The sequence below is a fragment of the Nicotiana tomentosiformis genome, chromosome 5 (genome assembly GCF_000390325.3).
Source record: "Nicotiana tomentosiformis chromosome 5, ASM39032v3, whole genome shotgun sequence".
Classification (NCBI taxonomy): Eukaryota; Viridiplantae; Streptophyta; class Magnoliopsida; order Solanales; family Solanaceae; genus Nicotiana; species Nicotiana tomentosiformis.
Window position 1 is genome coordinate 74,613,184 of NC_090816.1, and position 27,814 is coordinate 74,640,997.

At 40.3% G+C, this 27,814-nt stretch overlaps 2 protein-coding genes across 2 annotated transcripts; both read left to right on the forward strand.

Moving 5' to 3' along the window:
• The first annotated feature begins 22,546 nt into the window (after window positions 1-22,546).
• Window positions 22,547-23,134, forward strand: LOC138892579 (uncharacterized). The gene has a single exon (XM_070176316.1). The coding sequence runs from the start codon at window positions 22,547-22,549 to the stop codon at window positions 23,132-23,134; it is 588 nt and encodes a 195-aa protein (XP_070032417.1).
• A 348-nt stretch (window positions 23,135-23,482) lies between these two features.
• LOC138892580 (uncharacterized) lies at window positions 23,483-24,211 on the forward strand. The gene has a single exon (XM_070176317.1). The coding sequence runs from the start codon at window positions 23,483-23,485 to the stop codon at window positions 24,209-24,211; it is 729 nt and encodes a 242-aa protein (XP_070032418.1).
• Window positions 24,212-27,814: the final 3,603 nt, after the last annotated feature.

Below are 27,814 nucleotides of genomic sequence, written 5' to 3' on the forward strand. Positions count from 1 at the left end.
AGAAAGGGGGATATGGACCTAAGGCCATTTGGCCTACGCGAACGCGTAGAAGGGAACGCGAACGCGAGGGATCTGGGTAGCTGGCATTCACAAACACGATCAGAGTGTCGCGAACGCGAAGAGAGATTTCTGGGCATGAGGTTGTTGAGCCTCGTTAACGCGAGGTATGTGCCGCGTTCGCGAAGAAGGGTCGCCTGGGCAGTGAGGTTTTTAAAAGAAGGGATTTGGCCATTTTCCTCCATTTTTCATTTGGTTGGGCGATATTTGGAGCTCTTGGAAGGGAGATTTTCGTAATCTATGTCAAGGTAAGTGATTCCCACCTATTTCAAGTTAAATACTTGGATAATATAAGGATTTAGACTTGAAAATGTGTGAAAATTTGTGGTTTTGAAGAAAAAACTAGAAATTGGTATTTTTGGATTTTGACCACGAAATTGACATAGAATTTGGAATAAATTATATATTTGAGTTCGTGGTGTTATGGGTAAAGTTTATCTTCGAAAATTTTCGAAATCCGGGCACGTGAGTCCGAGGGTGATGTTTATCGACTTTTCAAGCGGAGTTAGGAATTGTTATAAACTGGATTATAAGGAGTATTAGACTATATATTTATGGATTCGCACATTTATTGACTAGTTTTGGAGCGTCGGGCATCGATTGGAGTCGTTGGAAAGACGTTGGAGCCGGTTATGGGACTTCAGAACGAGGTAAGTCTCCTTTCTAACCTTGTAAGAGGGAATTAACCCCCATAGGTGAATCAAATTATTATGTGCTTCTATTTATGGGGGCTTCGTACGCACGAGGTTACAAGAGTCCGTGCGTAGCTACTATTATGCTTATGTCCGGGTAGTCTAAGACCCATATCATGTTGTACTTGTGATGTCTGCGCCCTACTTGTTAATTTAATCGTTTAAAACATTTAGAAACTCGATAGAGGAATTGTAAAAAGGTTAAACTTCATTTACTTGACTGTTAAATGAGAATTTGTAATTCTTGGAATATTTGCCCCTTAATAAATCTTGAATTGATTGTTTAATGTGTTTTCTCTTTTGTGGAGTGGACCGAACGCCTCGGTAGCAGATAGATGCATCTATAGTTCGTGTCGTTCGACCCTCGGCAGTGCACAGTTTAAATATTATGTTGGATCGGGCCGTACGACTTCGACATAATTTGCGCATGATAAATCTTTGGAACCAATTATAATTGAGATCGCTTCTTTGACTTGAGATATAAATTGTTAAATGACGAGAATAAGTTTGGAAAAATTTCCTATTAATAAAAGAATTGTCCACTCACTTCTTGTTATTGAGTTAACAGTTACTTCATACAATCCATGCTGAAGTATAATATCGGTATTTACTGTTAGCCCATAGTAAGTGTTGGAGTCGACCCCTCGTCACTACTTCTTCGAGGTTAGACGGGATACTTACTGGGTATGCGTTGATTTATGTACTCATACTAAACTTGCTGCATATTTTTGTGCAGGTACATATATGTCTAGTGGCCTTTTGGGTGCGGAGGCGTGGTTATTGCGGCGACTTAGGTGAGCTGCATTCTATACTACGATCCGCAGCCAGCAGAGTCTCCTTCAGAGTATTTATATTTCTCCTATCCAAATTTGTATTCCGGACAGATGTTGTATTTTATTTTATATTCCTAGTTAAGGCTCATGCACTTATGACACCGGATTTTGGGGTGATTTTGGGTTGTCCTGTATTAAAATTGTTAAACATATTATTATATACTCTGTAAATTCCATCTTTTACTATTTAATTGAAGGAAATATGATTTCAAAAATATTAAAAATGAGAACCAAATTAAGTATTTATTTTTGGCTTGGCTGACAAGGGTGTCCGGCGCCATCACGACCTTTAATGGATTTTGGGTCATGATACTTCAGAGTACATGGGGTCGGTTGTACTCATACTATACTTTTACACTTCTTGTGCATATCCCGGTATTGGTCCTAGCGATGCGTAGAGGAGTTCGCTCGGATCTGACTTGCCCATGAGACTTGAGGTAGAGCTGCTTAGCGTTCGCAGTCTCTAATGTCCATTTTTATTCTGTCTTTACTGTTTACTTTATTTTAAACAGATGTATTTCATTTAGACCATATTTGTAGTATTCTAGTAGCTCATGTACTTGTGACTCCAGATTTCTGGGATTAGTATAGACGCATTATATTATGGATTTATCATATGTATTTCAGATTTTTATTAATCGTTTATTATTATTATTCTATTTTAAATTGCTAAAATTGGTTAATTCTATGGTTGACATCGGCTTGCCTAGAAAGTGGATGTTAGGCGCCATCATGGCCCCATGGTGGGATTCCGAGTCGTGACAAGTTAGTATCAAAGCACTAGGTTTACTAGGTCTCACGAGTCATGAGCAAGCTTAGTAGAGTCTGGAGGATCGGTACGGAGACGTCTGTACTTATCTTCTAGAGGCTACAGGGGTTTAGGAAAAAATTCACTTCTTTTTTTCTCTTTCGTGTGATTTTATTCTATCTTTAAGTTTGAATCATTCTATTCTTATTCTCTCACAGATAGTGAGGACACGTACATCATCCACAGGCGATCAGGATCCGGAGCCCCAGATCGTAGCCAATACCAAAGGTTAAGGTTGGGGCCGAGGCACAACTCAACCTAGAGCACGTGCAGCAACACCTATTGTAGAGTCTCGGATCAAGAAGGAGTAGGAGGTCCATGTTCAGAACGTACTAGTTGGACCAGATTAGATCTCAGAGGGGTTCATTGCCAACCCCGTACTTTAAGCGCCCTAGTCCGCTTGGTGGGCCTTAGAGAGAGTGTGGCCCAAGCCAGTGCATTTTCTGAGCACTAATTGTCTCTCAAGATGGGGGAGGAGCCCAGACTCTCATCACTCACACACCAGAGCTGATGGCTCACAGATATCAGACTCGCAGTTCTAGCAGTTGGAGCAGTTTAGCCTATCATTGCTACACAGCCCAAGGAGGGACCCGCTATGTCATCCGAGGGGCTGAAGAGTTGGATAAGTTCACCAAGCTCTTTCCTATTCATTTTAGTGGTACACCTTCTGAGAACCCACAGGATATCTTAGACCGTTGCCATGAGGTATTGCACAACATGGGCATAGTGGAGTCCAATGGAGTTAACTTCGCAGTGTTTCAAATGCACGGTTCCTCCAAGAGGTGGTGGTAGAACTATCTTCGAGGCAGGCCAGCAGGTTCACTTCCACTTATTTGGGATCAGTTCTCACAGCTATTTTTGGAGAAGTTCATCCCCTTTACTCTAAGAGAGGACTACCACAACCAGTTTGAGCGCTTCAGCAGGGTAGCATGATTGTTACACTGTACGAGACCAAATTCTTGGACCTTTCTTGCCATGCAGTTGTCTTGATCCCTACTAAGAGGGAGAGGGTGAGGAGATTTATAGATGGCCTTACTTATGGTATCATGTTACAGATGACCAGAGAGACTGAGGATGATATTTCTTTAACTCGAGTTTTAGAGATTGGTAGACGGATCGAGAGGATTCGTAGTCAGGGTAGAGAGGCGACATCTAAGAAGAGGCCTTGCTATTATGGTGGTTTTGGTGGTGCCTCATTTGGAGGCAGGGGTTCATTTGGAAGAGGTCATCCTCCCAGGCCGATTTAGTTAGCGCTTCATGTAGCACATGGTGCTTCGGGTAGTCACGGTTCTTATGGGTCTCATCTTGAGTAGCCAATATTCAGCACAACTTCAGCTTCTATTAGTGCACCACCGCTACAGAGTTACTACGGTGGTCATTTGGGTCATAAGGGATTGTCTCAGACTCAGTAGTTGCGCCAATCGAGGGGTTGTTTTGAGTGCGGCAACGCAAGTCATATCAGGATGTACTGTCCTAGATTGAGGAGCAGCAGACCATATCAGGGTAATCGTGCCATGATTCCAGCACCGATTGCTCCACCACCCTCTCAGCCAGCTAGAGGCAGGGGTCAGGCGGCCCGAAGTGGTGGTCAGGCCGTTAGAGGTGGAGGCCAACCAGTTAGTGGCAGTCTGAGAGGCGAAGGTTAGATTGGTGGGGCTCAGCCCCACTGCTATGCATTCCCAGCTAGACCTGAGGAAGATTCGTCTGATGCGGTCATCATAGGTATTGTTCCAGTTTTCCATAGAGATGCATCATTTTTATTTGATCAGGGTTCCACTTATTCATATATGTCATCCTACTTTGCTTCATATTTGGAATGTCTTGTGATTCTTTGAGTGCTCCTATTTATGTATCTACGCCCGTTGGGGATTCAATTGTGATAGACCATTTTTATCGCTCGTGTGTCATCTCTATCGAGGGTTATGAGACTAGGATAAACCTTATGTTACCTAGTATGGTGGACCTCAACATGATTTTAGGCATGGATTGCTTGTCGCCATATCATGCTATATTGGATTGTCACGCCAAGACTGTGACGTAAGCCATGCCGGGGTTGCCTCGATTGGAGTGGAGAGGGACTCCTGGTCATTCCACTAGCAGGGTCATTTCATATGTGAAGGCTCAGTGTATGGTCGAGAAGGGGTATCTGACATATTTGACCTATATCCATGATTCTAGTATGGAGGTTCCTTCCATGGATTCGGTACTAGTTGTGCACGAGTTCCCAGAGATGTTTCCTATAGATTTTCCATGGATGCCACCCGACAGAGATATCGATTTCTGCATTGGCTTGGTTCTGGCACTCAGCCCATTTTTACTCCACCATACCGTGTGGCCCTAGTTGAGTAGAAAGAATTGAAGGAGCAGTTGTAGGAGTTGTTTGATAAGGGATTCACTAGACCTAGTGTCTCGCCTTGGGGTGCACCGGTATTGTTTGTGAAGAAGAAGGATGGATCAATTAGAATGTGTATAGATTATCGGCAGTTGAACAAGGTCACTATCAAGAACAAGTATCCATTGCCGGGGATTGATGATTTATTTGACCAGCTTCAGGGTGCCAAGGTATTTTCGAAGATTGATTTGAGGTTTGTCTACCTTCAGTTGAAGATTAGGGCATCAGATGTCCCTAAGATAGCTTTTCGGACTCGGTATGGTCACTACGATTTCTTAGTGATGTCATTTGGCTTGACCAATGTCCCAACAATCTTTATGGATTTGATGAACCAGGTGTTCAAGCCCTATCTGGATTCTTTTGTGACTGTCTTCATTAACGATATCTTGGTTTACTCCCGCAGTCGAGAGAAACATGAGCAGCATCTGTAGATCGTACTTCAGACTCTAAGGGATCATCAGTTATATGCCAAGTTTTCATAGTATGAGTTTTGGTTGGACTCAATTGCCTTTTTGGACCATGTTGTATCTTTCCATGGCATTAAGGTAGATCATAAGAAGATTGATTCAGTTCAGAATTGTCCCAGACCTACTTCAGCTACAGAAATTCAGAGCCTCTTGGGTTTGGCGGGTTATTATTGCCGGTTCGTGGAAGGATTTTCATCTATCTTAGCCCCATTGACCAAGTTGACCCAGTAGGGTGCTCTTTTCAGATGGTCGATGAGTGTGAGTTGAGATTTTAGAAGCTCAAGGCTGTATTGACCACAACCCAAATGTTAGTGTTGCCTACAGGTTCAGAATCCTACACCGTGTATTGTTTTTTTTATTGTGTATTTTGATGCATCGCATATTGGGTTTGGCATGGTATTGATGCAGGACGATAAGGTGATTGCCTACGCATCTTGATAGTTGAAGATTCATGAGAAGAATTACCCTATGCATGATTTAAAAGTTGACAGCCATCGTTCACGCGCTGAAGATTTTGAGGCACTATCTATACGGCATTCCATGTGACATCTATACTGACCATCGGATGCTCATGCACCTGTTCAAGCAGAAAGACCTTAATTTGCGGCAGCAGAGATGGTTAGAATTGCTGAAAGACTATGATGTCAACATATTATATAATTCGGGGAAGGCCAATGTAGTGGTCGATGCATTGAGTAGGAAGACTGAGAGCATGGGTAGTTTGGCATATTTACAAGTAGCAGAGGGGCCACTAGCTATGGATGTTCAGGCGTTGGCCAACCGATTTGTGTGATTGGATGTCTCAGAGCCTAGCCGGGTTCTTTCTTGTGTTATGTCACAGTGATCGTTGTCGGAGCGTATCAAGGCTCGCTAGTTTGATGATCCTCACTTGTTGGTGTTAAAGGACATGGTGCAGCAGGGTGGTGCCAAGGAGGTTGTGATGGGAGATGATGGTGTTCTGTGTCTTCAAGGCTGGATATGTGTTCCAGATGTTGATGGGTTGAGAGAGTTGATCCTTGAGGAGGCACACAGTTTGTGCTACTCCATTCACCTAAGTGTCACGAAGATGTACCGTGACTTAAATCAACACTATTGGTGGCAAAGGATGAAAAAAGATATCTGTCGCTTATGTCTCTTGGTATTTGAATTGTCAACAGGTGAAGTATGAGCATCAGAAATAGGGTGGGTTGACCCAGAGATTGATGTTACCAGAATGGAAGTGGGAGCGCATCACTATGGATTTTGTGGTAGGCTTACCATAGACCTTGAGGAAATATGACGCAGTATGGGTTATTATGGACCGGTTGACTAAGTCCGCATACTTCATTCCAGTGATGACTTCCTATTCTTTAGAGCGGTTGGCTCTGATTTATATCTGAGAGATTATCCACTTGCACGGCGTGCCTATTTCTATCATTTTTGACCGAGGCACACAGTTCACATTGCATTTTTGGAGGGCTGTGCAGTATGAGTTGGGCACACGGGTCGAATTGAGTACCCATTTTGTCCTCAGACGGACGTACAGTCCGAGCGCACTATTCAAATCTTAGAGGACATGTTCGTGCATGTGTTACTGATTTTGGAGGTTCATGGGATCGATTTTCCTCTAGAAGAGTTTGCCTACTACTACAGCTATCAGTGGAGCATCCAGATGGATCCGTACGAGGCCTTATATAAGAGGCAATGTCGTTTGCCGATTGGTTGGTTTAAGCCTGGAGTGGCCAGATTATTGGGCACTGACTTGGCTCGTGATGCTATGGAATAGGTTAAGATGATTCAGGAGCGACTTCGTACAACTCAGTCCAGGAAGAAGAGTTATACAAACCGAAGGTTCGAGATGTGGCTTATATGGTAGGTGAGAAGGTTCTTCTCCAAGTGTTTCCTATGAAGGACGTGATGCGGTTTGGGAAGAAGGGAAAGTTGAACCTAAGGTTTATTGGCCCGTTTGAGATCTTGGAGATAGTTGGGGAGGTTGCTTATAACCTTGCATTGCCTCCTACCTACCAGGGGTACATCCGATTTTTTATGTTTCCATGCTTCAGAAGTACCATAAGGATAGATCATATGTTTTGGACTTCAGCACTGTGTAGCTTGATGAAAATTTAGCCTATGAGGTAAAGCCGATGACTATTCTAGACCGGCATGTTCATAAGGTGAGATCGAAGAGTTATCCTTCTGTGAAAGTGCAATGGAGAGGTCAGCCAATTGAGGAGGCTACGTAGGAGTCCGAGTCCGATATACGGAGTAGATACTCCCACCTCTTTACCTGTCCAGGTACTTTTCTATGTCCGTTTGAAGACAAAAGTTTCTTCTAAAGGTGCAGAATGTGACGATCTGATACGTCATTTTGAGTACTAGCCTTAATTTTAGTATTTCGAGACCTCTCATATCTTTATTTGATATTTCTTGATTTGCGTGCTTGGTCTGTGTTGCTTTTCAGAAAGCTTTTACGTTAAATTTTGAAGAAAATGATATTTTTGATTTAAAATGAGCTTTGGGTTGACCACGGTCAATATTTTGGGTAAACGACCTCAGATCGGTATTTTGACGATTTCGATAAATTTCTATGATACTTTTGGACTTGTACGTACATTTGGTTGGGGTCCGAGATAACTCGAGCGCATTTCGATGCATTATATGAAACAATTATGAAAATTAAGTTTAAAGTTGAAATATTGAGTTATGAGGATCGATTCTTGTTATTTGATGTTATTTTGATGATTTGAGGTAACGAGCTACTTTGTATAATGTGATTACACTTGTGTGTTTATTTGGTTTTGAGCTCGATCAGCTCGGGTGAGTTTTAGAGGGGTCGCGAATTGATTTGGAATAGCTGGTGCATTTCAGTTGCTAGTGTTCAGTTACAGATCTAGCATATGAGAGGTCTGGCTCGAATTTGCGAGCCTCGCTTTTGCAGTCAAGGGATCGCATTTGTTAACATGGGATGGGGGCTGGGTTTTTGCATTTGCAAAAAATGAGTCGCTTTTGCGAACCTTACTATGTTCTCTTTTGCGACTTTGGTATTGTGGTGAAGCGTAGTGTTGGTCAACTTTGCTTTTGCGAAGCTTGGCTCGCATATGCGAAGGGGGAGTCCTTCGCAAATGCAGAGGTTTTTGCGACTTTTGCATGATTGTTGCACTGATCGCTTTTATGATCAGGGTTTTGCAAATGCGGGCTTCACAATTGCGAATAAGAGTTCGCAATTGCGATACCTGTAGCTGGGTAAAAGAGGGAAAAAATCGAGACTCAACTCATTTTATACCATTTCTCAATCCCAAACACTTTAAAGGCAATTTTTGAAGAACCTTTTCTTCCCAAATTCATTGGTAAGCAACTCTAATTCATTTTCTATCAATTCCCTATTACTTTTTATGAGTTTTTAACATCAAATCTATGAATTTCATGGTAGAAATTAGGGGTTTTGGGTAGAACTTAGGAATTTTTTAAAATTGAGATTTAGACCTCAAATTGAGGTCAGATTTCGAAACAAATCACATAATCGGACTTGGGGGTGAATGGGTAATCGAGTTTTCGTCCGAATCTCGACTTTCGACCAAGCAGGCTCAAGGTTACTTTTGTTGACTTTTTAAAAAATGATCAAAATTGAACCTTTTTCATTCGTGGGTAGTTTCTAAGCTTATTTTGAATTGTTTGAACGATATTTGGCTAGTTTCGGTTGGTTTGGAGGCTTATTTTAAAGGAAAACTCGTGGTTGAGTATTGATTTGGTTGCGGAAAGAGATAAGTGTCGTGTTTAACTTTGACTTGAGGGAAGTAGGACTTGTTGGTGTCACGACCCCAAATCCCAACCCGTCGTGATGGCGCCTAACACACTTGCTAGGCGAGCCGATCATTACAAGTAAAGAACCAAAATAACGTAAAATATATAGAAATAGCATAAGTTTGAAATCTCAATGTAACAAAATACCGCTAATGCAAGATAAATCCCCAGAAACTGGTAAATACGGAGTCATAAGCTCTATAACGGAATACAAGTCTGAAAACTATATAACAATACTATCTGAACTAGAAACAACAGTACATAAGAAAAGACAAGCCAAGACTGTGAGCTGAAAATGCAGCTCTACCTCATCTCTCGATACGCAGCTCAACAAGCAACGCTGCTACTGATAAGTGGTACCAACACCTGGATCTGCACAATTAAGTGCAGAGTGTATTATGAGTACAACTGACCCAACGTACTCAATAAGTATCGTAACTAACCTCGGCGAGGTAAAATAAGCAAGAATTATAAATGATACTTACTATAACCTGTACAGTTTCATCAATTTAACAAGTACAGAACAATGATGTAATCAAGTCATAAAGCACAGAAAGAACCCTCTGTGTGTGTGTACAATTACGCAAGTTCTCTATTCAACAAATGATACAACATATAGAGATGATATGCAAAAAATATCAGGTAATTAACCATGGAAATTGCAAGTAAAGATGAAATGCAAATCCAAACAAAACACTGGCCAGACTTTCCTCAACCTTTCCATATCCGTACCAAACCACTGATCAGTTTTCCTCAATATCCACGTGTACACCATCAAGAGAGAAACATGAGAGGGTGACCCTAGGGGGATGGATCCATATCCACAAGCTGCGGATAACTCACATGCTACACGGACAACTACGTACTAATAGTATCAACCGCACGGACAACTCACGTGCTAATAATATCAATATCTGGATCCGCACAGACAACTCACATACTGCAAGGATGACTCACGTTCCAATAATATCAACCGCATGGACAACTCACGTACCAACAATCACAATCCGTCTGGCGTGGTCACAGGCTACCAATCCAAATCATAACTCACAGATAGAAAATATACGAGAATACATGTACATGATCAATGTTTATCAAGTTTTTATACTCCTGGAATGGTATAACTAACATGCTATAGTGTAGGTATGTGCAATGCGTGTTATCATAGCTTAAACAGACAATTTCATCATGAAATAGCAGTTTATCAGGTTCAATCGGGAGAATAACCTCAACAAAATCTCAAATGTGGTATGAATAGCTCACATAGGGGTACAAATAGGAGAAATATCTTAGCTTGAAGCTTAGCAATCAATTCAAGTCATGCCATATCCCAAGCACTACCCCGAATATGTAAATAGTACCCCGGTGCATGCATATGGGCTTAACCCCACACATATGCACCACTCATAGCACATAGCTACCACAAATAATTCTGGCAACTAGTGTCTCAACCAAGTTTAGATAAGATACTTACCTCAAGCAAGCCAAATCACTCCTCTAACAAGCACTTCCCATGCGTATCAATCTCCGGACGGCTCGAATCTAGCCAAAACAATGCAATACCATCGACAAAAGCCATATCAAGTTATTCCGGGCCCGCACCTTGAAATCGACAAAATTCACAAATTCCAGACACTCATTCAATTACGAGTCTAACCATACCAAAATCATCCAATTCAAACTACAAATCTGCCCTATAATCCTCAAATTTCACTCTTCAATGACATAGTCAAAAAATCCCATAATTCTAACTTAGATTCATGAGAATTAGGCGTAATAATCAATGGGTAATGAAAATCTAACACCAAAATCGAATAAACATCACTTACCTCTTCAATTGGGATGAGAAATGCTCCAAATATCGCCTTAGACCGAGTCCAACAATTCCAAAAAAGAGAAAATAATGAAAACCCTCAACTTTAATGCACTGCCCAGCGATTCTCGCTTCTGTGGTCCACGGGGTCGGATGTGCAATGGCGCACCTGCGGACAGACCAATGTAGGTGCGGAAACTCATTAAACTCCGACCATGTGCACCTGCAGCCCAAAATGCTCACCTGCAGGACCGCTTCTGTGGTCCTTCCTCCGCTCTTGTGTTTACGCACCTGCGAAGAACTTCTGCTTCTGCGACTCCATCCCCATCCTGCCCATTTGCGCTTATGCGCAAAATTTTCTCGCACCTGCACTTTCATAGATGCGGAAAGTTCCTCGCATCTGCAGCCTCTGCCAATCCAGCTATCCTCCGCTTCTGCGATACATTTGTCGCTTCTGCGGCTTCGCACCCGCGACCATAACCTCGCAGGTGCGCTCGCACCAGTACCTGAAGCTTCAGCAATTCTCCAAAGTGCAACCATGTTCCGCCAACCATCCAGATCATCCTCGAGGCCCCTGGGACCCCATCCAAACATACTAACAAGTCTTAAAACATAATACGAACGTGCTCGAAGCCTCAAATCACATCAAACAATACCAAAACCACGAATCACACATCTATTCAAGCCTAATGAACTTCCAACTTCTAAAATTAATGCCGAATCATATCAAACCAACTCCGATTGACCACAAATTTTGCACACAAGTCATAAATGGCACAACGGACCTATTCCAACTCATGAAATCAAAATCTAAATTCGGTATCAACAAACTCAACTCTCGATCAAGCCTCTCAACCTTCCAAACCTTCAACTTTTCGACTTTCGTCGAAAAGTATCAAACTAACCTACGAACCTCTAATTCAACATCTGGACATATGCCTTAGTCTAAAATCACCATATGAAACTATCAGAACCATAAAAACTCCATTCCAGAGTCGTCTACACAAAAGTCAAACTCTAATCAACTCTTCCAACTTTGAGACTAAGTGTCCCAATTCACCCCAAAATACCCCCGGAACCAAACCAACCACCCGGCAAGTCACATAACCAAAAATGAATATATAAAAGGCAGTAATAGAATGGTGGAGAGCTGATTGTTATGCTAAACTAAAACCACTATACCAAGCAGCTCCAACCATTATCACTTGGGAACTATGGAAAAGGAGGAACACAATGAAACATGAGGGAGGTCCAGTTTCTTTTAACAAGATAGTACATGAGGTTAACAAAAGTCTACACTATCTTGCAAGGAGTAGGTACCTTTGGATGCCTAATATACCACTATGCTGGCCAGATATGGTTACTCTTTTTGAAGGCTACATGCCTTACATTGTCACAAAGAGAGTCCAATGTTAGCTTCCTTATAACAGATGGTTCAAATGCAATACTGATGGTGCTTCTAGAGGGTATCCAGGGCCAAGATCATATTATTTATGTATAAGAAATGATGCAGGGGATGTGCTGCTTGCAAAGGCAGAAGAGATATGGATGTCTACTAATATAGTAGCTGAGGCTAAGGTAATTGTAGAAGGACTTTCATATTGTGTATGACTGCAACTGCATCCTCTCATTATTGAGACAGATTCTCTAGTCATGAAAAAAATAATTGAAGGTGATTGGGATATACCTTGGAGTATAGGGAAGGAACTGAAGAAGATCAATCAAATGAAGAAACAATTCAATGTGATGTTTTAGAATGTTCTAAGGGAGGGCAATACTGTGGCAGACTATTTGGCTAACATTGTTTTCTCTGGTGCAGGTACACTCACATTTCAATCATTTCAAGAATTACCTAATGTAGGCAAGACACTTAATTAACTAAGACAAGGCACAAATCCCAAACCTTAGAGTTAGAATTACAAGAACAAGACCTCCAGATTGAAGACAGTTATCATGGCTACAATAATTTCTACAGATATATTCATATTGGATTACTGTTGTATACTTTCAAGTTGTCATTCAGTGCTACAAGCAAGTTACTACTTTGTGCATTCAGGGTACCCTTTGTATAGCTGTTGTGGATTCATATATGACCTCCTTTCTGGAATGCAAAAAAAGGCACCCGGTGAAAGCTTTGTGGGTGCTACAAGGGATACACTTGGCATATATTGGTTGGTTATAGCAGCTTATGCACAAATACATACCAATGTAATTTGGCTACTGCTTCTTCCTTGCTGTTATGATTACATCACCCCCATATCCTTTGGCATTACAACAAACCTATACTGGTACAGTTGGACACCTGCTTTTACTACTGTGATTTCGGAGGTATTGAATAATTGTGTGCTATCTTACTACTTCCCAGTGGTATTATCATGTCATCATGCTCATTCTGGGGTAGTTTGACTACATGCAACAACAATATACCACCCAACCAGCTTAAAGGAGCCAACATATGCAAACAGGTTTGTAAGAAGAGAACACTGGTCGTCCTGGACAACTTCAGTCAGTTTACTGAATATTTGGAGCAGTGCCATTTTCCAGTGATATTAGCATGTTATAATCCTCATGCTGGGAATTCTACATCACCATTTTTGAAGGAATTGCATTGCTTGAACTGGCTTATGGAGATTTTGTTTTTGTCAACTTTTTGGTTTATTGGAATGGATCATACAACACTGGATTTCTACCAAACTCATATTGAATTACTGGTTACTATCTCAACACATCTTCTCAAAGTCCAATACTTCAATACTACATTGAAGATTTCAAATCTACTGTGGTGCAACTTCTATGGATTTATGCATGCTTTCTACTCAGAAATGCAAACGATGGCGCATGGTGAGAGATTTATAGGTACTACACGGAGATGTTTGCAATTGGTGTGTCAATTCAAAATCAACACTACAAGATGGAAATATTTGAGTACACGTTGTGTAACATTCAATTTTCTGATAAGTTATTGCTACTTTGTATCAACTTGCACTATCCGTTTCTTTACTTTTTATTTTAATTCTGTTGGACAATTTGTAATATTTGGACCCATTTTGGGATTTATTATATATAATAACTACTAGGTGAATAACCTAGTATTATATTTGCTTAAAAATAGAAAAACGGGGTTATAATACACAAAACGACTGGTCGGATCATTACAGTTGGTCTATTTGATACGTAAATTATGTGTGGGAACGATGTATATGCTAGATGAAAAGTGTATATGCGTTGTTATGGTTTATAGCATGCGAGTTGGGCTATTTGCCTTATGTCATCACCTATTCCATGTTATCTCTCGTTACATTCTTTGGTTGCTACATGATCTTACTTGTTATCCATGCCTCACTTGTTATCTGTCATTTATCTATTACCTATTATGATTTATTCACTTCTCGCTCAATATCTTCTTACCTGCTATATGTTCATACATGTATTAATTGTATATCTTCATTGTCTCATGTCTTTACTTGCCTTTATTGTCTTTACGTTACTCGTTGCAATTTATTATGTTATATATGATTGCGTGATTCATTTAGATGTTCTTGTATTAATGAATTGTCGAGGTTTGTGATTATGAGGTATTGGTTATTCTCTGTTTGTACTGGTAATTCCTTGATGTTTGTAACCACCCGACCGGTTGTTTTGTGTATCTGAGCCCTGTTTTCCCTTTTTATGCATCACACATGTGCATTTATGGTTTTATGACTTATTGGGTAGGTTAGTTTCGTTCTGAGAAGGTTTTGGGTTGATTTGGATCCTTTGATTCTTGGTTTAGAAGTTTAAGTTGGAAATATTGACTGAAGTTTGACTTTTATGAAAACGATACCAGAATAATATTTTGATGGCTCCAATAGGTTGGTATCATAATTTTGAACTTGGACTTATGCCCGGAATCAAATTCGGGGGTCCCTAGGTTGATTTGATTTATTTTGCCGAAAGTTGGCAATATGAGGTTTAGAAGCTTTCCCAAGTTTGATCGTAGGTTGAAATTTTGGCTATTGGGTTCGGAATTTGGTCTTGGGACTACGAATAGATCCGTTTTGCTATTTGAAACTTGTTTGCAAAATTTGGTGTCATTTGGAGTTGGTTTGATAGGATTCAGACGTTTAGTTGTAATTCTAGAGGTTCTTGAGTTTTCCTTTAAAATTCATGCATTTTGATGTCCGATTCGTAGTTCTAGATGCTATTTTTGTGTTTTGATAGCGCGAGTGAGTTCGTATGATATTTTTATACTTTTGTTGATGTTTGGTTTGGAGCCCCGAAGGCTCGGTAAATTTCGGACGCATTTCAGATTGGATTGAACTCATTTTGGGTTGCTGGTGTTATGGTGATGCGGTTGTCGTAATTGCGAGCACCAGCCTCGCAATTGCAAAGTGAACATGTGAGGGTTAGGTATTGCACCTCACTCGCAATTGCAAAGTGTAGACTATACTAGGTAGATTCGCATTTGCGACACTTTAGTCACATTTGTGAAGGGAGCAGGCTTCACAATTATGACTTCCCCCTTAGGCTATCAGTAGCCGCAATTGCGAGACTTTCTTCGCAATTGCGAGGGTTCACAATTGCGAATCCAGTGTCGCAATTGCGACATCTGCAACTGAACAACAGGTTGGAAAGTTTGGATTTTATCTCACTTCTCTCATTTTGGAAATGTAGATTCGGTAGGAGGCGACTTGGAGAGGGGATTATCATCTGCAATTATTGGGTAAATAGTTTTAATCAATTTTTAACTATATTTCATGATTATATATGATATTTAACATCAAATTTATGAGAATCAAAGAGAAAATTTAGGGATGTTTGTCTAAGTTTTGAAAAATGAAAATTTGGGTTTTGAGAGTCGAATTGGACTCGGATTTGAAAACAAAACACATATATAGACTCGTGGGGTTATGTATAGTCAAGATCTACCCTTGAACTTGGGTTTTGCCCGGGAGAGTCCGGGGTTGACTTTTGTTGACTTTTGGAGAATTGTGTAAAGATCGTAGCTTTATCTATCATAATTGGTTTTCCTTGCATTGTTTGATGATATTATGTCACTTTTGGTTAGATTTGAGCCAAAAGCTATTTTTGAGGGTTGATTTGGCCTAGTCGAGGTAAGTATCTTACCTAACATTGCGTGGGAGAACTACCCCTTAGAATTTGGGTTGATTGTGTTATTTGAATTATGTGAAAGGCGTGTACACAAGGTGACGAGTGTGTCCACAGGCTTATATGTGTTATTCGACCGGTTTAGACTCTTAGAATACTTATAATCACTTAACTGAAGTTATTATTCATTGTTCTATTTTTTGTTGTAAATTTCACTCTTACATGCTTTATTGAAGTTATTATTACATGTTTTAGTTTTCCATTGTCAATTTACCCTTATATGCACTTATTGTAGTTGGTGTTATATAATATTCTTTACATTTGTTGAAGTTGCTCCCATGCATTTTCATGTAGTTTTTATTCCATAATATCTCTTTTATAGTTAAGCTTATGTTATGCACTTGTAGTGAAAGTTGCTATTTCTGGAAAATACCTTCATTTTGAGTTATTGAAGTTGAAGTTGTGAAAAAGTATTAACACATTGAGGTCGAAGTTGTTGATTATTAAGTTATCTTTCCTTGTTGAGTATTTCTCACTCATTTTGTTATTATTGAGAATCTTGTTCACATTGTGTTTAAGCCGTGGGCTATGTGTTGTGAAAACATTGGTATTGTTGATTTTGGCAAGTGTTGTGGCATATGTGCACGTGTGGTGCGAGTTGATTATTGTGTTGTGGTATTGTATGCATGCGATGGTATAAGGATAGGGGTTGATACGTATGCGGTGAGATAAGGTGGTATTTATACGCGTGTTGCTAGTAACAGAATTACTTGAAGCCATGCGGTGAGATAAGGGGGCTAAAACACATGTAGCTATTTCAGAAAAACTATTTTTAAAATAAATGCAAGGCTGACGCGGTGATATAAGGATGTTTGGGATTATCACTTATAAAATGAGATTGTGAGGTGTGGTACCTCAGTTGTGATTCTTGTTGTACATTCTATGTTAAAGAGACTTGTTGGTTGAACAGTTTTGTTATCTCTTCATTTGTCTTACTTGTATTTGTCCGTATTTGATTACTTTTTGTTCATATCATGTGTTCACTCCTTGTTGCCTTTCTTTCCTTCAAATTTCGTTGTTAGCCTTCATTATTGTACTGCTTTATTACCATTCATTTCCTCGCTTTCCATTTTTAGACTATACTATACTTTGTTCAGTTTTCTTGCCCTAGTAGGTGTCTTGACCTGGCCTCGTTACTACTCTACCGAGGTTAGGCTTGATAATTACTGGATACCATTGTGGTGTACTCATGCTACACTTCTACACAATTTTGTGCAGATCCAGGCATATCTGCTCGTGCCGGACGCCAGTAATCGGACCACATATTCCGGAGATTTCAAGGTATACCTTCTTGACGCCCGCAAGCCTCGGAGTCACCTTTCACTACTATCTTTTATACTGTTTATTTCCACATCAAACAATATTGTATTTTGAGACCTCTAGTATACATTTTATAGCTTTTGACTCAGTTTCACCGGGTTTTTGGAATATTAGAATTGCGAATTCAGTATTGAAGTTATTATGAGACTTATAAGCTTTATTTAATGCTTTTAGTTGTTATTTATGTCAGATTCTCTTGTATGTTAGGCTTACTTAGTCTTAGTGATTATGTGCCATCATGACTACCTCCGGTGAAATTTTGGGATCATGACAATGTTCTGTACGCTTTATTTTCCCTTTTGTGTTGAGATTACGTTATTGGTTGTGTTGACATGCTATGTTAATGAGTTGATATTGGGAACAGGTTGCGCGCCGTTGTTTTGAAATGAATTGATAATGGGATCGATTTGCACGCCGCAACAGATATTGATATAATATTGGGATCGGGTTTTATGCCGCAACAGATATTTTGATATTATTGGGATCGGGTTGCGTGCCGCCAAAGGAGTATAATGTGTTGTAGTGTTGTAGCTATAATGTTCTGTTCCGGTACGGTGATATGAGTATTTTGAGATGATGTTATTCTGGGGACCTCTGTTAGTTGACCTTCGGGTTCCGTTCTTATGAGTTTACTTATTTACTTCATATTTCCGTCTTCTTTTATTATTATCCGTACATGTTTATAGTGAGTGTCCTGTCATAGCCTCGCCACTACTTCGTCGAGGCTAGGCTCGACACTTACAGAGTACATGCGGTCGGATATAGTCATACTATACTTCTACACTTCTTGTGCAGATCTCGGTGTTGGCCCCAGCGGTGCATAGAGGAGTTCACTAGGATATGACTTGCCCAGGAGATTTGAGGTAGAGCTGCTTGGCGTTCGCAGTCCCTGAAGTCTCCTTCTGTTATGTCTTTACTGTTTATTTTTTTTCAAAAAGATGTATTTCATTCAGACCATATTTGTAGTATTCTAGTTGCTCATCTACTTGTGACTCCGGATTTGTGGAATTAGTATAGACGCGTTATATTATGGTTTATCATATGTATTTCAGATTTTTATCAAACGTTTATTATTATTATTCTTATTATTCTGTTTTAAATTGCTAAAATTTGTTAACTCTATGGTTGACGTCGGCTTGCCTAGCAAGTGTTAGACACTATCATGACCACGTGTTTGGGATTCCGGGTCGTGACATTTATTAGAACAATTTATACTTATACCTATTTTCTCTTCTTTTTTTCTTTTTCTATCCTTTTTAGATTTATTTATTATTTTTTCTTTATTTTCTATTTTTAATAATTTAATTGTGCACACCTTTTTGCTCCTTTATTTTTGTTCTTTTTATTTTTTTCTCCTTTTTTACTATATTAAAAAACGCTAACTAATATAGTGTATATTTTTATTTATTTTTATTTTTTATATATTAATTATTAAAGAATAACTTATTCTACATATAGTATATCAAAAATAATATATTAATAGCAGAGAAAATATATTATTGTAGTATATTATGATACCCACATGGCATATATCATACACTGACAGGGTATCATAAAGGACTAGTTCATTTCTTCACTAAAAAAACTACTCATTTCGGTCCTCTATGATAACCACAAGGTATATATCATACATTGACAGGGTATTATAGAGGTCTAGTTCATTTCTTTTAGGAAAATACTTAGTCCTCTATGATACCAATCTGGTATATGTCACATACTAACAGAGTATCATAGAGGACTGGTTCATTCTCTCAAAAATAATTAGTAGTATATTGTTGTGATTAATTATATTGTACATTATTACTGTATATTGTGGTAGTATATTATATACTATTATAGTATGCTATTGCAAGATATTGTATATTATTATAATATATTATTCTAGTATATTGTATACTATTAGAGTATACTATTGCATTATACTGCAGTAAACTATATAATACAACAATATATTTTTATAGTATATTGTATACTATAGCATTATATTATTGGAAAACTATTTTTCTTCTGCAGTTTTCAGCTGAAAAATTCAATCCTGATCACCTTAAGTTAGCTCCAAATACGACCAAACTTCTACATGAACATTCCGAAAGTACTATTGTTTACCCTTAAAAATGGATAATAAATGAATTTATACGCGGTTTTGAGGATATGTATACTAATTCAATACAAGTGATTAATAAAGTTAGATGAACAAATTAAAAATAGAATAAACAACCAAACCAGTAGTAGTATTGAGTCCGGGCTCGGTTATGAGCTTAACAATTAGCCTGCCTTCGGTTCGGAGCCAGGCACTTATGATGAACTATGAGAAAAATTGAGGACTTTGAGTCACTTTTAGGAGCAAAGAGAACAGATGTATATTGCTTTGATATGCGTGTTACAATGTGTCTATTGAATAATAAGCTTCTCCTTTATATATTAGGAGAGTTTTACCCTAAGTACAATTCTAAGAAAGGTAAAAATCTTCCTTTTCGCTAATCACTGGTCCGTTGTCGATACGGGCCGAGATTCACGTTGTGATATCCGGTTGGGCAAGAATATCACGGTCCTTTGTTAATCGTGCGCGGTCGTTTGGTAATGCTTTCCGAGGTCTTGAAACTCGAACTGGATCCGGGAGGCGTGGTCTCGATGGCTCCGAGGGCAGGTGTTTTGTTCGGGCCTTTATACGAGAGGCTCCTGGCTTTGATTCTGATTCTCTGTAGTTACGTCCTTGCTTCGTTTGCCTCACCGGAAAATCGGGGTGCTCATTAGCCTTGGTTTTATCCGTATACAACTATAAAAAATATTTTATAACACCCACATCGAATAAAAAAATAAATCTTCAAAATTAAATTTCAGGTTCAAGAGCTTCAAGCTCAACAATGCGGGTTTTTAGACACATAAAAATTTAGTCCGAAATTTTGAAAAAAAGACTTTAAGAAGAAATTTTTAAAATTTTTCATTTTACCAAACCACATAAAAAGTGCAAAACCCGCAAACATGAGATTTGGCAGAAGTTGCATAGTATGTAATTTTATATGGAAAATTTAAAATAGACTTTAGAAGATTAAATATTAAAAAACAGAAACAAAATTGAATTGTTTATGACTAGTCAATTTTATTAAAGTATGAAGAAATCTTATCCACGTTAGATACTTCATAAAGAATATTTTGCACAAATAAATAAATTTAAAAAAACGATGTGTGTAAATTGAAATATTATTAAGACGAGGGCGACGTTGCAAAAAACCGTGGATGCTTTGGGACAAAAAAATTTCTAGGACACGGGCGCAACTTCAATCTTGTAGTCGAGGATGAATAATTGACAATAATTCAAAACAAATTAAAAGGTGGAAGGGGATATGTAGGCTGGTAATAACTTTGGGCCCCATAAAACTAGTAAGTAGTTTTAAAATGAGTATAATCGGTAAATTGTTTTCTCTTTTGTAGGCATATAATATAAATAGGGACAAAAACAGAAGCAGCCGACTCATTGCTGCTCCTTACTTTTATTGACCCTATCTTTACTTACACTAATTAACTCTCAAACTTTTCTAGCTAAATTCAATCACCGGACTATCGGATAGAAACTTCCAGAAAGAAGGGCGAAAAGCACGCTTCTTTTAATTTCTCGATGGAAATCTAGCGCTTTTTGTGTGATTTTAACAAACACAAACCTAAATAAATCTATATATATATATCGTGTGAACCCAACCTTTTACCGATTGATTTTTGTCCAGTATTAAAATAAAATCGAGCATCAAATGCGACAATTGTCACATTGCACGTTGTCAAATGTGACAATGTCGTTCTTCAGCGGATTAGGCATATTTTAAGTTCTTGTTGGGCCAAACCCATGTTGTTTACCCAAAGGCCCATGGCCTAATTTTGTTCTCTTTTGGTTCTCATTCCTATTTGGAATTGGATTCGATTTTTATTCCTATTAAATTGATTTTGACTTTAAGAGAAAGCACCGCTCATTATCTACAAATAAAACAATCTTGGAGAATTGTTCTTGTATAGGATAAAATATGCTATGCTATGTGGCCGTCCAAAAGAGGGACACGTGGAACCTAAAACTGGGGATAGCTAAAACCGAAGGCAATTGTCCCGTCTGTCAACGAAAAGAATAAACTCATAAAGATGCAATAAATACTCTTCGTCCGGTAGCATTTAATGGAGAATATTCCACAGCATTTAGTACGCTGCCCGTTACAGAGAATTTATGCTCACCATTACACCCTCTTCAATGGCCCTCATAATTTACATTAAAGAAGGGCATGATCCTAGGACCTTGTTCCCTAGGTGCAACTATAAATAGTGAGTTCAGTTATCATTGTAAGGGGGATGACTTTATTGGCAAACCTACGCTATAATCAATAAAAAGCTTTATACAATTTTACTTTCCTATTCTTCGTTTTCATCACTGTTGTACCCGGAAGCTCTGCTCCCGAATCATTATTCTTCGTGATTTTATCTTCATTTCAAGCATCAAATTAATTCACTTGTCTAGAAACTACGTATAAATTCAACTGTACCGTTTTACAGAAAAACAGTTTGGCGCCCACCGTGAGGCCTAGACAGTCGTGTAATTAAGTTGATCCTTGTCTTTTTTACTAACGTGTTTTGATTATTCATCTTAGCAAAAAATCATAAGAAAAAGCAGAAAAATGGTGTTAACAACGCACACAATCCTGAGGTTCAAGGAGACCAGCCTCACCTCGAGGATTCAGTCAGTGACACCCACAATGAGGAAAATGATGCCACGCCGATCCACAACAGGCGGTACCCACAACATGTTCGGGAAGCAACCCCCGATGATGCTGAAGAGGAACATGTTGTTGATGCGGTAAGGGTCTTACAAGAACAACAAGCGATCATTCTAGGCCACCTCACGCGATAGGATAAGGTTATGACGGACTTGAAGCAGGCGCTGTCGGGGGCTTCGAATATCGCAAATAGACGAGGTCCGGTTCCTCCTGATGCTCCCGCGAATCAAACAATGCAGAGGATCGGTAACAATACCCCAAGAGGCGAAGTTGGCTCCGATAGGGCTGGGGGGAGCGGATCCGGCCCCAATAAAAAAAACAATCCCTTCAAGAATGAACTCTTACGATTTGTGAGGAAAGTGAATGCCCGCATGGGCCAAATCCCGAGCACACTACCGGTGCTAAAAGGTCCATACTCAAAGAAGTATACTCAATTGCCATACAAGCGAAGTGCGACACCAGAATTAATCCCGAAGCGATTTAAAATGCCTGATGTGCCAAAGTATGACGGAACTTCAGACCCTCAGGAGCATATTACTACTTATACAACGACGGTGAAAGGGAATGATTTAGCTCCTCATGAAATTGAATCTGTTTTGCTGAAGAAATTTGGAGAGACTCTCACGGGGGGAGCCTTGACGTGGTATTCACTATTACCCGAGCTTTCCATAGATTCGTTTGTGATGCTCGTGGATTCTTTTATTAAGTCTCACACCGGGGCCAGAAACGTGCAGGCCCGAAAGGCCGACATATTCATAATTGCACAAGGAGAATCCAAATTACTGCGAGAATTTGTTACCCGATTCCAAAAGGAAAGAATGTTGCTCCCAGCTGTTCCGGATCAATGGGCGGCTGAAGCATTCACCAAGGGACTGAATCCGAGAAGTTCGGACGCTTCCCAGAAATTGAAGGAAAGCCTGCTTGAGTTTCAAGCAACAACTTGGGCGGATGTCCACAACCGGTACGAATCAAAGATAAGGATCGAAGATGATCATGTTGGCTTTCAATCGTCGACAAAAGGATGGGAGAAGAACAGAGGAAAATTAAAAGGCAATCTCGACACGGACAGATGATCTTCGAGGGGCCGATTTTTGCCCTACGAATGGACCGAAGGCCGCGGCAGAGGCGTTCAGTCAGCAGACAGGTTCTCCATTGATAGAAGGATTGATCGTAGTCGGAATAATAGATCATTGCAGGACAAAGAAGCATCAGGTACGCGGGATCCTTCTTACCCCAAGCTGTCAGAATAAAATTTCAACGTTAGTGTAGTAGAGTTGGTGTCAGTCATGAGAAACATCAAAGAAGCACGGTTCCGAAAGACAATGAGATCCGATCACAGCTAGAGGGATCCAAACTTGTGGTGTGAATACCACGGGACGAATGGCCACCGGACAGAGGACTGCCGACATCTTCGGGAAGAAATGGCAACACTGGTAAAGAATGGGCATCTCAGAGAATTCTTAAGTGATCAGGCCAAGAATAACTACGGTCGCAACAGGGGTAATGCGGAACCCTCGAAGGCAGGAGAAGATCCTCCTCGACAGAGGATCAACATGATCTTCGGGGGGAATGAAATCAACGGGGTCACCTTCTCAGCAGCAAAAAAGACGAAGGTATCAACAACCCATAGAAAGAGACTTCGGGAAGTTGCTGAAGACGACATCACTTTCACGGAGGAAAACGCATATAGATTGTTGCTACCGCACAACGACACATTGGTAATTTCTTTAAACGTGCTAGACTTTAAAATCAAACGTGTTCTAGTGTATCCAGGAAGTTCGGGCAATATCATACAATGGAGAGTATTGGAGCAAGCTAAACTCACCGGAAGCATCATTTCGGCCACAAAACTCCTCGCCGGATTCAACCTTGCGAGTGTGACAACCCGAGGAGAAATTTTGTTTCCCACGAATGCTGAGGGAGTGATGAAAATGACTCTTTTTGAAGTGGTAGATGGTGACATGGGATATAATATTATTCTGGGAAGGCCATGGTTGCACGAGATGAGAGTTGTACCATCAACGTATCATCAGCTGCTAAAATTTTCAATGCCCGAGGGAATCAAACAGAAAAAGGGCGATCAACTGGCAACAAGGGAGATGAATGCAATTTTGATTTCCAGTAGCAAAGGGAAGGAACATGCGGCATAGCAACTACAGGAACCAGCGCCCGCTTTCGAATCGAATGAAGTTAGCCCATGGGTAGAGGCGTCGGAAGCTTATCAAGTGCAGAAGTATTTGCAAGTACCAGAAGAGACGGATGCAACAAAATCCACATCGGAAGAGGTCGAGCAAGTTGTATTGTTTGAAGAGTTCTTAGAAAGGAAATTCCACTTGGGGACAGGACTACACCCCGAGCTCAGGTCCAGCTTTATTGAATTTCTTAAATTTAATGCCGATTGTTTTGCTTGGTCGCATGAGGACATGATAGGTATCCCAATGGAGGTGGCCATACAAAATCTATGCTTGGATCACAACGTCCCTCCTTTAAGACAAAAGAAACGCCCTATTACGGAGGGCAGCAATAAATTCGTCAAAGAAGAGGTAACCCGCTTACTTGATATCGGTTCGATCCGAGAGGTAAAGGATCCATACTGGCTAGCTAATGTAGTAGTAGTTCCTAAGAAGAACAATAAATGTCGCATGTGTGTAGATTATAAAGATTTGAATAAGGCATGCCCGAAAGACTCGTTCCCACTGCCAAACATCGACCAAATGATTGATGCTATGGCCGTGCACGAGTTAATGAGTTTCCTCAATGCTTATTCCGGGTACAACCAAATTAATATGAATCCGGAGGATCATGAAAAGACTTCTTTTATTACGAATTTTGGTACATATTGCTATAATGTGATGCCCTTTGGGTTGAAGAACACTCCAGCCACTTATTAGCGGCTCGTAAACAAGATGTTTGATAAACAAATAGGGAAAACTATGGAAGTTTATATAGACGATATGCTCATTAAGTCTTTGAATGCAGGTTATCACCTTAAGTATCTACAAGAAACTTTTTACATCCTAAGGAAGCACAATATGAAGCTTAACCCCGAGAAGTGCACGTTCGGGGTCCGCTCCGGTAAGTTCCTAAGATTGCTGGTATCACAAAGGGGGATTGAGGTAAACCCCGATAATATCAAGGCCATCAAAGACATTCCAGATCAGTTGTCAAGAGTAAAAGAAGTCCAAAGACTCACGGGAAAACTGGCCGCTTTGAGCAGATTCATTTCTCGGTCATCAGAGAAATGCTACCATTTTTTCACTGCTCAAAAAGAAAAATATCTTCGAATGGACACCATAGTGCCAGTAGGCTTTGAGAGATTTAAAAAGGTATTCGTCAAGCCCTCCATTACTTTCGAAACCGAAGGAAGGTGAAACACTGTTGGTATACCTCGCAGTCTCGGAAGTAGCGGTAAGTGCAGTTTTGGTCTGAGAGGACGAAGGTACGCAATCTCCCATTTATTACGTTAGTAAAATTTTAACGGGAACAGAAACTTGCTACCTGCACTTGGAGAAGCTGGCCTTAGCTCTAATAGTCGCCACTCAGAAGCTGAGGACCTACTTCCAATGTCACCCGATAGCTGTGGTGACCACATTTCCCCTGTGGAATATCCTTCACAAACCCAAACTCTCGGGCAGGCTGTCCAAATGAGCCGTCGAATTGAGTGAATTCAACATAGAATATAAACCAAGGACTGCAATTAAGTCACAAGTCTTGGTTGACTTTGTGGCGGATTTCAGTCCGGGATTGCTGCCTCTAACAACCAAAGAGGCAGTTATGGTGTCAGAATCAACATCGGGAGTTGGACCTTATTCATGGACGGAGCCTCCAACGTAAAGGGGTCCGGGCTTAGCATAGTATTAACCACGCCTTTGGGAGAAACCCTAAGGCAAGCCATCAGAACAGTCCCTTTAACAATGAAGCAGAGTATGAGGCTTTAATTACAGGACTCGAACTGGCCCGGGGACTAGATTCCGAGGTCATAGAAATCAAGTGCGACTCACAACTTGTGTTAAATCAGGTCTACGGGATCTTTGAAACCAAAGAGGAGTGCATGCAACAATACGTGGTGAAGGTCCAGGCTCTGCTGGATCGATTTCGGGAGTAGTCGATTAATCACATCCCGAGGGAAGAAAATGCTGAAGCGGATGCACAGGCCAACCTCGGCTCGTTAACGAAAATGAAAGGATCAGAATTCGAGATGGTAGTACAACTGATGCACTCGGTCCTGGATGCAGATAGCTATTACGAGGTAAATTCTACTAATTTGGACTGGGACTGGAGGAATGCGATCATCGATTATCTCGAGCATGGGAAATTGCCCAATGATTCCAAGGCGTCTCAGGCGCTGCGTGTCAAAGCAACACGGTATAGCTTTAAAGGAGGACAATTGTACAGAAAATCTTTCCAAGGCCCGCTGGCCCGATATTTGGGAGCATCCGAAGCAAATTATGTTATGCGAGAGGTCCACGAAGGTATATGCAGAAACCATTCGGGCGCAGATTATTTATTGTTAAAACTGGTAAGGGCAGGATATTATTGGCCCTGCATGGAACAAGACGCCAAATCTTTCATACAAAAATACGCTAAGTGCCAATGCTACGCATCGCTAGTACATCAACCGACGAAACCACTACATTCAGTCTTGTCTTCATGGCCGTTCATGAAGTGAGGGGATGGACATCGTTGGGCCGCTGCCGCGGACTCCCGGTAAGGTAAGATTTCTATTGATTTTAATTGATTATTTTTCTGAGTGGGTGGAAGCAGGTCCTTATAAGAAGATCGGCAAACGCGAAATGGTGGATTACTTATGGGAAAACATAATCTGCAGGTTTGGAATACCAAAAGAGATAGCACGTGACAATGGGCCGCAATTTATAGGCGCAAATATAACAAAGTTCCTCAAAGATTTGAAACAAAAGAGGATCACATCTTCACCCTATCATCCGAGCACAAATGGTCAAGCGGAATCAACAAACTAAGTGATCATACAAAACCTCAAGAAAAGGTTGGAAGCAGCTAGAGGTAAATGGCCTGAGGAACTACCCGGATTCTTATGGGCCTATCGAACGGTGGCCAAGTCGAGCACGGGGGAAACTCCCTTTTCCCTTGTGTACGGAACTGAAGCCTTGATTCCGGTAGAAGTAGGGGAGCCTATCTTAAGGTATTTCCAGGCAAGCAAAAAAGCAAACAATGAAGCGATGCTGGTCAACTTGGAATTACTCGATGAGCGCAGGGACTTGGCACGTGTAAGGATGGCGGCACAAAAGCAGAGAATGAAAAGATATTATAATTGATAAGCCAACCTTCGTTAATTTAAAGTGGGAGATTTGGTTTTAAGTAAAGTAATCCAAAACACTCGGTAACTCAATGCAGGGAAGTTAGGCCCGACCTGGGAAGGCGCCTACCGGATCTCTACTGTCACGGGGAAAGGTTCGTATGAGTTAGAGAATCAAAATGGAAAAAAATTTCCAAGCAATTGGAATGTGTCACACCTCAAGAGATACTATTGCTGACAATCCTCGTCTGTATTGGAAGTATGCGCTGCACTCTTTTTCCCTTCATCTAGTTTTTGTCCCAATTGGGTTTTTTTGGTAAGGTTTTTAATGAGGCTGCCATGGAAAGCATACTACGAATAAAGTTTCAACGGCAACAATAAGACCTTTAATAGCAAGGCACACAAGCGAAGAGCTACTCAGAGGTGGTTAGATAATCTTTGGCTCTATAGCAAAATTTCCATTGGAAAAATAAGTTTG